At 42.7% G+C, this 13921-nt stretch overlaps 1 protein-coding gene across 5 annotated transcripts in view; it reads right to left on the bottom strand.

Annotated features, from left to right (window-relative positions):
* The window catches only part of nrxn3a (neurexin 3a), a 208138-nt gene that overhangs the window by 158933 nt on the left and 35284 nt on the right, over positions 1 to 13921 (bottom strand). For all 5 annotated transcript variants that reach the window (XR_015126338.1, XR_015126339.1, XM_086274121.1 and 2 more), the window contains exon 5: positions 12923 to 12934. Coding sequence is in view for 3 of the 5 variants with exons in the window: in XM_086274121.1 (XP_086130247.1) it covers positions 12923 to 12934 (12 nt within the window). In the remaining 2 variants the exon portion in view is untranslated. The remainder of the gene's footprint in view (positions 1 to 12922; positions 12935 to 13921) is intronic.

The raw sequence follows: 13921 nt of genomic DNA, 5'->3' as shown, positions 1-13921 counted from the left end.
TTGATTTGAAAAATAATCTTACCTTTTCTTCACCAATGAAAAAAAAACTTCAGTTCAACTTTACCTGTATAGTTCCCATTCACAACAGTCATTACAAGCTGCTTTATTAAAGGCTAAAGACCCTTTGTATTTTTATATTCTTACATTTATATATTTTTTAGTTGGATAAAGTAAGAGAGAACGAGTATTAGTTACTATATAAGCACACAGGGATTACAAGGCAGTGTCCCAGCAGGGCACAAAGTTATGAGACAGATTTAATGGTGTTTAGTTAAAAGCTGTTCTAGGTGCTTATTGCTCAGTAGCACCTTCCAGAGGGCGGCAGGCACAAAACCACGAAGGGTAATATGTTTATTAAATGAAGCCTTCGTGAACCAATGTTTCAAATATTTCTCTCTCTCTCTCTCACACACACACACACACACACACACACACACAGACACACACACACACACACACACACACACACACACACACACACTTGACACGGTAAAAATAAGGTTTTAGTCAGCCTTGACATATTGCACTGTGTCATTGTTTATTTAGCCAAAATAAGCCAAAATGCACCTGATTAACTGATGATCAGCTAATCAGTGCCAAGAAAGGATGACATCAGCAAGCTGCCCTTCAGTCTGTGAATGTTTACGAGGTCATTTGTAAACAATCTGAAGTCTACAGTGAGAATAATTATTCAAAGTGGAAAACATTTAAGACAATTACCATTATTCCCAGGAACGCATGTCCCATCACATTCACCAAAAGGTCAGGCCGTTAGGGTCTCAATAAATATCTTAATACACACCCCAACACTTAGCACATCTTAATACAAAGTTATGCATAGTTCATCGCATCTGAAATGACTTAACAAACAAAGTGGAGATGTTTGGCAACGATGCACAGCGCCACACAACGACAGCATGTCAGCATAAATACCTCATACCGACTGTCAGTGGTGGAAGGATAATGTTTGGCTTTGTTTTGCAGCCACAGGCCCAGGCGTGCTGCAGTCATTGAATCCATGATCTCTTCTGCATGCCAAAGTATTTTAGATTAATATGTAAGGCTATCTGTCTAAACGCTAAAGTGTGCTCCAAACAGGGAAATGCAACAGGACAATAATCCCAAGCACATCAGCAAATTTACAACAAAACAAGAACAACAAGTGTTGCAATTTCACAGTGATAACAGTGAAGATATCAGCCGTTCTGACAGGAAATGAAAGAACTGCTCATAAACAAATGTCCACAAACCTCAATGGAACACTGAAGCAACACTGTAACAATTATATGACCAAAACTGCACAACAAGAGAGCACTAAAGTTAAACTGTTGAATGATGGGGTGCACTTTCATACGCTGCTTCTGCATTTTGCCTTAGTTTTGCAGGTAAATTGTGTGGGCTGGTACCAGAGAACCCAAGAGAATTAAGCTTTGTCAGTGTTTGTGTTCTCTCTCTCTCAGTGTGTGTTTTGCCTCTATTTTTGTTGCCACTGCTGTTTGTTGACACGTGACCTGTGCCAGTAAGGTACATGGCACAGTATGGCCCTGCATGAACAGCTTGGCTGTGAGTAGCTCGCCAGTATGAATCACATGGCAAGTCGTGTAGTTCCTAGAAAACGTATTATTCATTGTATGGTGCGTGTGACTTTTCAAAATGTGGTAACATATAAGATCACAGGGTAATAAGATGAGATGCGCTTTTTCATCTCAGCACACCGCAGACCACGGCCTCTCTGTGTGAGGATCTAAACGTATTCTACGCTAGATTCGACACAGCGAACACCATGAGACCGGACAGTGTGCGCACCGCGGATGACGTCAGTGCGCACACTGTGTCTGAGGAGGATGTGCGGAGGTGCTTCAGGAAGGTGAACGCACGCAAAGCTACTGGTCCGGACGGGATTCCCGGCCGCGTCCTCAAGTCATGCGCGGCTCAGCTGGCTGGAGTGTTCACGCACATCTTCAACCTTTCCCTCTCTCTGTCTGTAGTCCCAGCCTGCTTCAAAATGGCCACCATCGTCCCTGTACCCAAATCCTCCACCATCTCCTCACTGAACGACTGGCGACCTGTAGCCCTGACCCCCATCGTAAGCAAATGCTTCGAGAAGCTGGTCAGGGACTTCATCTGCTCTGCACTACCCGACTCACTGGACCCTCTACAGTTTGCATACCGCCACAACAGGTCCACTGATGATGCCATAGCCCTGACACTACACACTGCCCTGTCACACCTGGAGAAGAGAGACACTTATGTGAGGATGCTGTTTGTAGATTACAGCTCAGCATTCAATACCATCGTTCCCTCGAAGCTGGACAGGAAACTGCAGGATCTAGGACTGAGCAGCTCCCTCTGCAGCTGGATCCTTAGCTTCCTGTCTGACAGACGCCAGGTGGTCAGACTGGGCAGCATCACCTCATCCCCCATCACACTGAACACTGGTGCTCCACAGGGGTGTGTACTGAGCCCTCTCCTGTACTCACTCTACACCTACGACTGCACAGCCACTAACAGCTCCAACATCATTGTGAAGTTTGCAGACGACACTACAGTGGTGGGTCTTATCACCAACGGTGATGAGACGGCTTACAGGGAGGAGGTCAGCGCCCTGACCCACTGGTGTCAAGACAACCATCTCACCCTCAACGTCGCAAAGACAAAGGAGTTGATAGTGGACTTCTGGAGGTGCAGAGAAGTGCACACCCCCATCACCATCAACGGCGCTGCTGTGGAGAGAGTGAGCAGCTTCCGGTTCCTTGGAGTACATCTGGCTGAGGATCTTACGTGGTCAGTACACACAAACAAAACAGTGAAGAAGGCGCAGCAGCGCCTCTTCTTTCTCAGGAGACTGAAAAGATTCGGCATGAGCCCCCGCATCCTCAGGACCTTCTATCGCTGTGCCATTGAGAGCATCCTCACTGGATGCATCACCACCTGGTATGGCAACAGCACCGCCTACAACTGCAAAGCTCTCCAGCGAGTAGTGCGGTGCTCTGAACGGATAATTGGAGGTGAGCTTCCCTCCCTCCAAGACATCTACAGGAAGCGCTGCCTGAGGAAAGCGGGGAGGATCATCAAGGACTCCAGTCACCCCAGCCATAAACTGTTCAGACTGCTTCCATCAGGAAGGAGGTTCTGCAGCATCCGGTCCCGTACCAGCAGACTGAGAGACAGCTTCTTCCACCAGGCCATCAGACTGCTGAACACGTCATAGACACCTCAGCTTCACTACTGGAACTTCAACATTATGCACTCCATACTGTACAGTAACGCCACTGTTTTGCACATGTCTCACTCTGTATATTTTATATATTTTATTTATTGTTTACTCTATTTAATTTGTAAAATATGTGTACACACACACACACACACACACACACACACACACACACACGTAGAAAAATATTTAGTATACACATGCAGTAATGCATATACTATTATATATTGTACATATATTTATTACTTTCAGATGTAGCCATTCTTATATTTTGCTTGTTTTACGTTATTGTATTTTTGCACAACTCTGTTGCTTGTGAAGCTCGCACACAAAAATTTCACTCGCATGTGCTGTACCAATGTACCTGCACATGTGATGTGACAATAAAAGTGATTTGATTTGGGAAATTATTTGTTACATCATTTAAAAATTACATTAAAAACAACAAACATATAACAAATAGCAAATAAGTAGAATGGCACATAAGATCTCTGGGTCCTAGAGCCTGTCACATCTGCTGCCAGTCTGTCACAAAGATAACAGTCAACCATTCACACATTTTGGTCATTTTAAACCTTTCGGAATAACCTGGAAAGAACCCACGAAGGCAAGGGGAGAACATGGAACATGTAAACATCGTTCTCCACCTTCCTCCAAAGACGGCCTGGGTTTGAACTCACCAGCCTGATGGAAACTTTCTGTATGAAGTTTGAATGTTCTGCCTGTATCTGCATCAACCCAGGTACAAACGAAACACCAAAGTAAGAGTGGAAAAAAATAAAATGAATTGTAACATGTACATGTGTATTCACAGCTTTTGCTCAATACTTTGTTGACGCCCCTTTGGCAGCAGTTACAGTCTTTTTGAGTATGACACTAGACAAAGTTTCTTCTTTGCAGAACCTCAGAAGCTCCATCAGCTTGGATGGAAAACGTCAGTGCACAGCCATTTTCAGATCTCTTCAGAGGAGTTCCATTGGGTTCAGGTCTGGGCTCTGACCACTCAAGGATGTTCACATGATCCTGAAGTTAATCATTTGTTATCTTCACCGCGTGCTTCGGGTCATTGTCCTCTTTAAAGACAAACCTGTCGAAGGTCCAGAGCGCTCTGAAGCAGGTTTAGATCAAAGATGTCTCTGTACATCGCTGCAGTGATTAGTCTCCCAAAATGCTTTTGTGTATTCTTTTCAAATTCATTTAAAAACAAACAAAGACGCTTTTTCTTAAATTCACAGAGATGAGGGTTATCGTGTTATCTGCAGTAATAAATCTATAATCTATAATCAAAATATGCGAGGGATCATTTTTTTGGTTTCAGCAGATGATTCTGCGAGTTGTTAAAAGCAGGTCTGCAGTGCTACCAGTGTTACAGAACATCAGTACAAAAATACATCTCACAGTGCTGAATTTGGAAATGAGTACTGACATGGATAAAATAAATAAAACTGGGACTAACACTGATCCAACACCAAGTAACTGATATAAATGTTTTAGAAGTGCAAGCTGTAATATTGCTGCTTTGTTGTTACGACTTTAACTAAGCCAATAAAATAACTGCTTTCCAGGGTGAACTAACAGCATATTTCACCCTGATTCCTGGATACACTCATAGGCCTACTCATCATCTACCTGCTGTCATTGATGCATTGATATTATTGGCTAGCCTCAGAGTCTGGCACACTTACCAGAACTCAGTCAAGCACAGAAAACCCAAATGTCCAAGCATCCCCCACTCCCACATCGCTGTGTCCATGACCTGATCTAACAGCTTCACAGGATTTTCAGATTTATTTTAGAGGCCAATTTTACTCAGCACTGGATCAATGTGTGTACTTGAATATCTGTATTGATGGGCTTTCTTCAAGGTGGCACCCATGTTTGGTTGCCGCTGCTGGTGTAGTTTTTTATTGCCGGCCATCGCCATTTGCAGCGTTATGTTTTTCTTTTGTATGCTGTTTGAATTCATGATCGACGTACATTACGGATTCATTGGACAGCTAATGTGACAGCTGGAGCAACTACAGCAAAGCCTTTCCTCCGTTCTGTGTTCCTCAGTGGAGTGTTTGATACTGTACACAACACACAGAGTTATTATCGAGGTGAAACAGGCAGCATTGGAGGCTAGCTTCTTGGCTGTGGGGAGACTCCCAGCGCCTGTGGCCAGTTCCTCTCCTGTCACTTGGCAGGCACACTGCCCTGCTGTCTGTGGCTCTGGGTCCACGGCTCGATGGCAGAATGGTCATCTGGGTCTGTTTCACTGGTGGCAGCGATGTCCTCTCATCAGTGATCGTTTTATCTGTTTTAGGAGTCAATGCAGGTTCGCAGATGTGTACAGGTGTTGAATTCCAGTGAGCTGCTGAATGTCCCAATCAATGGTCACCAATCCAGTTTGCCCTGTTTAAGGTTTACATTATTTATTCTAAATAATCTCTTTATTAAGGACTCTGTAGAGTTGATGTTGCTGACTCGGACGTGGCAGCGACATATAGATTATATTCACTTCTCTGGCTGCTCCGTCAATGGAACGTCGTGTCTTTTGAGTCATAGCAGAGGACTTGCTGCCTGATGAACTCAAACCGGTTTTCTTCATTTGAGTTACAGACGATTAAGGTCGGTTCTCCGAAAACCTTTTATTTTAATCTATTACCTGCTGGCATTGCTGGACTCTTTTTTAACTGAATTTAATGACCTTTGTCATTTATCATTAGATGGATGTAACACTGGGAGATTTTAACCTTCATATTGACGAACTCTTGATTGATGGACTCTTGTAGGACAGCTGCTGATCTCATCATTATCACAGAGTATTTTAACTTTCAGCAACATGTTTCTGGCCCTGCACATATAATAATCCCCACATTTCATGACACTTTTCTTTCATCCTTTGACTTTCAATCTATTCAGGTACAGGAGCAACTCTGAAACAAAATATTGTCCAATGGTAACATGTTTGTCCTTGGATAAATATTTGTCATTTTATGAGATATTGTCACAAGTTAGAACATTTATGGGTGGCCTCCTCACCTGATGCAACAATATTGTCTCTTCCAATATTCCACATGCACCAGGTCTGAGTACAATGAGTTTTTGAACAATTTGTAAATTAGGTCACTGACATTAGTATTTCTCCATCACTGTCTCAATAATGTCCCCCAAATTCAAGCCCCCTCGATGTCCTTCCTACTTTTGTTTTTAATTAGTGTGTTTGACTGTGTTTGACTGTGTTTGACTGTGTTGGCCACTGTATCATGGAAAGGATTATTGCTCAGTTTCCAGCTCAAACAAGCTGCTGTTGGGCCAAAGAAACCACAGTAGACGCACCTCTGTCGAATAGTTACAGACCAGTCTAGAATTCTGTGTCAAAGGTTTTGGAAAAAGAGTAACAGCAGAGCAGCTGAACTACTTATTAGAGAAAGACAATATTATGGATATGTCTCAGTATTGTTTTCACAAACTGCACTCTATCGAAACTGCTTTAACATTTCGGTTTAATTGTATATTAGGTTGATACTTTATTGCAGTATCTTTACAAACATGTACTATCTATTAGAGAGATTTTTTACTGTTTGTATGAATCAAGTGATGTCTGAAGCAACAGCAAGATAACATGCATGGTAGTGATATTGTTCACTCATCGTCATAAACACCAGTGAAAACAGAAAAGTGCATCCTCACAGGCAACAAAACTGAATACGGTTTTATCTCAGGAAAGACTTTACAACTCAGAACTGTTCACATTACAAACTAGTTTCAGCTACGATTGCGACAGCTTTATTGCCAGTGTGCATTTTTGCACACACTCTCTTAACTGCTTCATCACAACGCATAGGCTTATGTAAATGAGCAGAAGGTATACAAAAATGCAATAAAAGAAAAAATACAAACAGAGAACGAAGCTAACAAAAACTGATGAGCCAAAGAAAGAGGGGCAGGCAGTGAAGGAAAGACAATAAAAGAGGAGTAAAAAGATGCAGAGTAAGAAAGCAAAGACAGATAAGTAGAGCAGAGAGGGTGACTGACCATGGAAATAATAAAAAGACAAAAAGAGTCTGACCAGATATCTGAACAAGATGAGGACAGAATCGCTTTATGTCAGCCCAAAACATCAAGAAATGTGACTCCACAACTGCAGACGCACCAAATTTTATTATTCCTTTCTTGCTCTGCTATTCTGCCACCAGTGAGCTGCCATGCAAATGGAGCCAGAACGGAGCCTCTTGTCTGCCTAACACGAGACAACAGGGAGCCTGTGTATGTGTGTGATACCTAATAATGTCTACATCTTGCTCAAGGATTAGACACAGTAACAAGAAAAACCGCACAGGTGGTGAGGGAAGAGGAATCTCCAGGAGCTTACACAAGCTTTTTCTGTGAATGGGGGAAGCCATCACAGGTGTACACAGCGAGATCCAGCCAATCACAGCTTCTCAGGACAAACACCCGACAATCTTTTTGCACTGAAGACTTTGTACCAACACCTACTGCAGCTCTTAAATTTCCAAATGAATTGGCATGCTGAAGTATTATGTGATCATCAAACATAGAGTGGCACCAACTGTACATGCAGTGGAACAAGTCTTTTTAAGTTCAATTAATACTTTATAAAATTATAACAGACGGGAGGCTTTCTGCTTTATAAATCCAGTACACTCTATACTATCTAGAATTTCAGTAGCACATTTACAATCACACATATTAAAGATGTGATGAAGCTGAAAGTAGAAAATGTATTTTAACAGTCCAATGTTAAAAGAAAAAAACTGCTAGCCCTTATGGTAAATGGCCTGTATTTATATAGCGCTTTACTAGTCCCTAAGGACCCCAAAGCGCTTTACATATCCAGTCATCCACCCATATTCACACACTGGTGATGGCAGCTACATTGTAGCCACAGCCACCCTTTGTCGCACTGACAGAGGCGAGGCTGCTGGACACTGGCGCCACCGGGCCCTCTGACCACCACCAGTAGGCAATGGGTGAAGTGTCTTGCCCAAGGACACAACGACCGAGAGTGTCCAAGCCGGGGATCAAACCGGCAACCTTCCGATTACAAGGCGACCTCCCAACTCTTGAGCCACGATCGCCCTGGGAAGTATTTCTTTCCAAAGACTCAACAGGTTTTATTGGGACTGCAAAGTCCAGCAGTGATTGCTGGACTCTGGACAGGATGGAATGCTGGTGGATCCGAGTTTTAAATCTACCAGACAGGCCAGATTTGTTGACCTTGGTAAGCCACTTTCCAAGTTCTTGATTTAGCTTCTGGATTCTTTCAGGCTTACCCAAACTCTTGACTGGTTGCTCAATGATGGATGAGATGACCGTCCCTAAAATCAGCCAATTCAACTTCCCTTCCTTCAGCACCATGGGCCATTACTTGGAGGGCTTGAAAATTATCCTAGCTCACGTGATGAGCTTAGAAGGATGCTTCCAGGACTATTCTGAGTAGACCAATTGGCAGGTTTTCAGAGAGGCAGCAATTCATGATGGCGGCAGTGGCGTGTCCAGCGGGGTGGCCTGGGGGGGCACAGGCCACCCCCCCAACCAGACTGGCCACCCCAGGTGCCACCCCAAAGGCAAAACAATAAAATTCAATCAAATATCAAATGTCCGATTATGTTTTCACGGTGAAGCTCAGATATCCGAGTGTAAGTGAATGCAGCACCGGCTTCTGCGCTATGTGCATCACGTTAGCAAAGGTAGGAGAGCCAAGCACGAAAGACGGCACTACAGGAAGCAATTTTTCGGTGAAAGAAAATGAGGACAGAATAAATGTCCCGGTAAGTAATATTAAGTTTGTTGAGTTTAGTAAACTTCGGTGAAATTAGAATACCAAAGAAAAAATAACACTTAAAGAATTATTGGAATATTTCAGACAGTATGCTACTGAGGGCAGCTAACATAAGAGTTATGAGTTATAAGATGTAATCTAAGTCGTAACATTGCTGTATGGAGCTGCAGATTTGGTTGCAGGTTAACATAGCTGGACTGGCCATCGGGCATACCGGGCATATGCCCGGTGACTTATTTTTTATTTTTTTTGTAATGGCATGAACAATGAGAGGTGGTGGATTGGCCAGATGCTGGCAGATGTGTAAAAATAACTCCGTTGTTTGGTGGTGGCTATGGCGGAGCTTCCACAGAGGCCAGCAGGTGGATGAGGGAAGGGGAGCCCCGAGGCAGCCACCAGTCCGAGTGTCAGGTGAACTGAACTTCAGGTAAGAAGTTATGACCTGCAGTCTATCTGGGTCAGATATAAACTAAGTTTAGGTGGAGTTTATTTTCGTTGTGCTGACTTTTTACCCTCAGTTGCAATAACTCGTACTGCGTTCTAGCCAGCTTGACAGAGTTTATATACAGCTGGGTGGGTGCTATGATGTTACTGATAGTGAACTTTATTTTATTCATAAGGTTAGTTAGTAGAGTTGCCAACGGCTCCTTAAAAAAATGGAATGGTCCCTCATTCAGAGAAAATATTACACGTTTCGTATTGAGCTGAGAAGAGACGCAGTTTGTCCCGGACTTTCGCTATAATGAAAAAAAGACACAAAGCTGGATTTATTCTGTCTTTATGCTGCACAGCTGCCTCTTCTTCTCTCATTCTCTCCCCCTGCCTCTCCTGTTGCTACTTCAATCATGAAACTGATCAATGATCAGCTGATCGGCTTTTCTCTCTTGTTTATTTATCGCCCACTTTGGGCCAGAAAGAGGAAACCAGCAGATGTCGCGCTAAACAACAGCAGCACGTTTAAGCTTGATCAGCTGTTGTTAGAATTTATTTAATATTAATTTCTAGTATCAGCTGATGTTTGCTGGAGCCACAGCTGTAAAGCTGCTGGTCATGATGTCTGTTTGGATATGTGGTGAGAGGGAAACATGAAGATGAAACCAGGAGATGTCCTTACTGAATCATCAGAGCTGAACAGGTGATGGAGAAACAGGTTTACCTTTTAGGTGACATGAATGAGTTGAAGTTATGAACTGTTTCTGAGAGATAAATAACACCAGGATCCTTTTTCTACGTAGCTGACAACTGGTAACTGTGCAGGGGCGGGTCTAGCAAAGTGTTGCCAGGGGGCCAGGTAGGGCATTAACAGGGAGAGGGGGGCACAAAGAAATACTTTTCTTTCTTATTCTCATTTAAAATATCTCGCTTTTAAAAAATAATTATCTAAATCTTACAACCAAAGTTTTTATCTGACGTAAAATGTATAGAAATCATACATATACCAACAAGACTGTACATCACTGTCACCACAGGGTTTGTTTTCATTCAAAGTCTTTATGGCTTTAATACCTGGTGGGTCGGTCTGTAGTCAAAATGCCCGATTTTCTGTCCCAGTCCAGCCCTGCAGGTTAATACTGGCAGTGTCACCATGCCAGCTGACTGTATTTCATCATCAGCCAGTGTTGTTCTTGATCAATATTACCAAAGTTGACCATAAGGCAGCATAGAAAGTATTTACTTGCTTTCAGGTTTTATTCAAATGTTAGTCTTTTCAGTTGTTTCTCCACTTTTTTCCTGTTTCAAAATCAAACACCAGATTGTGAGAAGATTATCTTCTTTTTTTAACAGGCAGATAAAGTTTTGCATTGGCATTGGCTAATTTGTCAATTGTTTGTTACAAATGTTCGTATTTTAATATTCAAAAATGTTTTTGCCCAAAACATATGTGCACTACATGTCAGTAAAAATACTATGCAAATATTGCTGTCCTTGAATGCTGAATAAACACTGACTGATTGTATCTCTTGTACTTTATCAACGCAGTATCTAAAAACTTTGCACCGTAGTGGTTAAAATCTCATTCTAATAAGAGTTAAAAGCGCATTCGGTTATTAGGTTTATAGGATTATTGAATTATGGTTAACGGTTGGTAGAATTTTTTTTTAAAACATTATCTGCCAATTACATCTGCCACCCTTCTCCAAATCTGTGCCCCTACCTGGCCCCCCCAACACAAATTTTCTAGACACGCCACTGGATGGCGGGGTGGACTTTAAAGTCTTTTGCTTGCTCAGATTGTGGATACATCAGCAAGTGCAATGTGTAACACAAAGGTTATAATCATCTCTCCTAATCAGAAACCCTGGCTAAATGTGGAGGTGAGATCTCTGAAGGATACAGGGCTCAGCGTTTGCATCTGAAGATCCAGTGGCACTGAGAAGAGCAGGGAGGGAATTGGATGCAGATATTAAACTGGGAAAGGCAACCTATGCCCAAAATATACATGGTCATTTTTTCACCAGTGGCCCTTGAAGCATGTGGAAGGAAATAAAGAGCATCACTGGGTTTTAAGACTGTGTGCTCAGGAACTCACCATGGTGTTGACAATTTTAACATCTCTCTCTCTCTGGCTTTGGTCCATTGTTTTCCCAGTGCCCAAAGACCCAGCTGAGAAAGCCATGAGTAACTATTGCCTGGTGGCTTTCACCCCACTTATCATGAAGTGGCTGGAATGGCTGCTTTTGGCCCCATTCAGGAGTCAGTTGACATCAGTGTGGGTCCACAGCAGCATGCATACAGGAAGAACCAGTCTGTCATCCACTCTGCTCTCATGCATGTGTCAGCCTGCTCTTTCTGAACTCTGACTCTGTATTTAATACCATCATTCCACAGACACTAACCAATAAGCTGTTACTGTGTGTAACTGGGTGCTGGACGTCTTGACAGGCAGGCCATCCTCCACCATCAAACTTAAAGCCAGCTCTCCACAACGGTGTGTATGGTGGCCTCTACTGTGTACACTTCTCACGTGATTACTCAGCAAAGTATCCAGGCAATCATATTCTGAAGTTTGTAGATGGCTGTTGTTGGTCTGATCTCTGATCTCTACGTACAGGAAAGAGGTGGAAGAGCAACCTCACATGGGCCACGAATTCAGCCAGTATTATGAAGGAAGCTGATCAATGACTGTTTTTCATGAGGAGGCTGAAGTAGCTGATCTTGGGGTACCGTGTTCTGGTGGAGAGTGTTCTGACTTCTTCTATAATTGTCTGTTATGGCAACTGCTCTGAGGCTGACAAGACGGCGCTGCAGAAATCTGCCCAAAAGGTCACCAACAGCAGTTTCCCTTCTCTGGAGCACGTTTATATTAAGAGATGCAGAATCGGGTATTGAACATCAACAGCATCTATCTAAAAACTAAATTACTGGAAAGCTTAAATGATCTGCTGTTCTGTATCAGTGGTCTGTTTGCATGATTTTGCTTGATAAGATGAATTATCAGTAACATAAATAAACTAAATGCACCTACATTGTTCTCAGACCACAACACACTGGTTACATTTTGAGCATTGTTTAAGGACAACCTGCTCTGTCACTGGTTCCATCAGCCAGGAGAAGATCCTTTATTTTCTCCTGGTTGTTCTGTAAACTGCCCCACAGTGACGCTTGTTCTTTTAACATGTGCAGCTTCTGCACAGGTGTACTGTATACAACTCAGATCAAATTACAAAACACATGCACGCTTTTATAAACAAGCAGAAAGCAACACAGTGTGTTTTTTTCCTTCTTCAATTAAAGTTGGCTTAATTACTTGCTTACTCCAAGCACTCTCTGTGAAAAGCCATTACACAAGAGAAGTGAATACAGACAAATACACACCTTTAAAACATCAAACACATAACACTGCACTGCTCTTAAACACTCACAGAGCAACCGTCGCTTTTCATAGAGGTGGAAAAGGAAAGATTTTGAAAAAGCTGTACCTTTGCTTTTAGCTAGAAGAGCAGGGGAGGCGGAGACAGCACAGAATCCACAGCCAAGAGTGCCCAGAGAGGGGAGAAGAAGAAGAGGGAAATTTAGTCCAAATTATAGCAGACACCAACCATATCATGTCATAGAATTCAATAATGCACAGCACCATCTTTGATGTAACTGTACATCTCAAACACATGAAAGCCACGAGCAGTAACTACTCAAATAGAGGACTTCTGGGAAAAGGGGCGGATAGAACACTCATCAGGAAAATGAGGAAATTTGTATAATATCTAAAAGTAGAGATGCATGCATGAAAATAAACTTACAATATATATTACATGACCATGCAGAGCTGTTTCACTAATTTACCCTTTCATTCATACTCATGCATTTTGTCCCGTTTCTACTGACATTCATTCCTCTTCTTTCCACTGCATACTTTCACCTCTCCGGTCTTCCTACTCTCACTAGACATCTCAGTGTGTCTCTCTTGACATTACGACACGTTTTCTCCAGATAGAAATAGTGCAGCCCTTCTGACCTTCTCTATACTTCTCCATCAACATTCTCAGAGCAAGCATCACATTTGTAATTCTCGTTCTGCTGCTCACTGATCATCGGGTCACTTTAAAAACTCTTTCTCATAGCTTCATGGTATGGTTCCACTCCCTCTGTAGCCATCAGTACCGGCACAGCTCCTCTCTCCTAGACATCTACACACCTGCACCAGTGTGTGATGTGGACCAAGTGCCTTTCACTCTCAATCCCTTTTTAAAGCTGCTCACTTCCTCCTTATTAATTCTCTGCACTTTCTGAATCACTAACTTTCCTCCATCCATCCTAATCTCTCTCTCATCTTTCTTCATTTATCTGCTTCTCAGAGTACTCCTCCCATCTTCGTACCACACCTGTAACTTGTTACTACATTTCCATCTCTATTCCTTTTTTTTTAGTGTGCGCAGTGAACACCCGTGTCCATCTCTATCACTAATCACCCTGACCTGTTT

Source organism: Aulonocara sp. 'chitande type north' Nkhata Bay, linkage group LG19, assembly GCF_057382095.1.
Source record: "Aulonocara sp. 'chitande type north' Nkhata Bay isolate Kocher_YH1m ecotype deep benthic linkage group LG19, A_spYH_male_GT1.1, whole genome shotgun sequence".
NCBI classification, from domain to species: Eukaryota; Metazoa; Chordata; class Actinopteri; order Cichliformes; family Cichlidae; genus Aulonocara; species Aulonocara sp. 'chitande type north' Nkhata Bay.
Note: the sequence above shows the minus strand (reverse complement) of the source record. Positions and strands in the feature narration are given on the sequence as shown.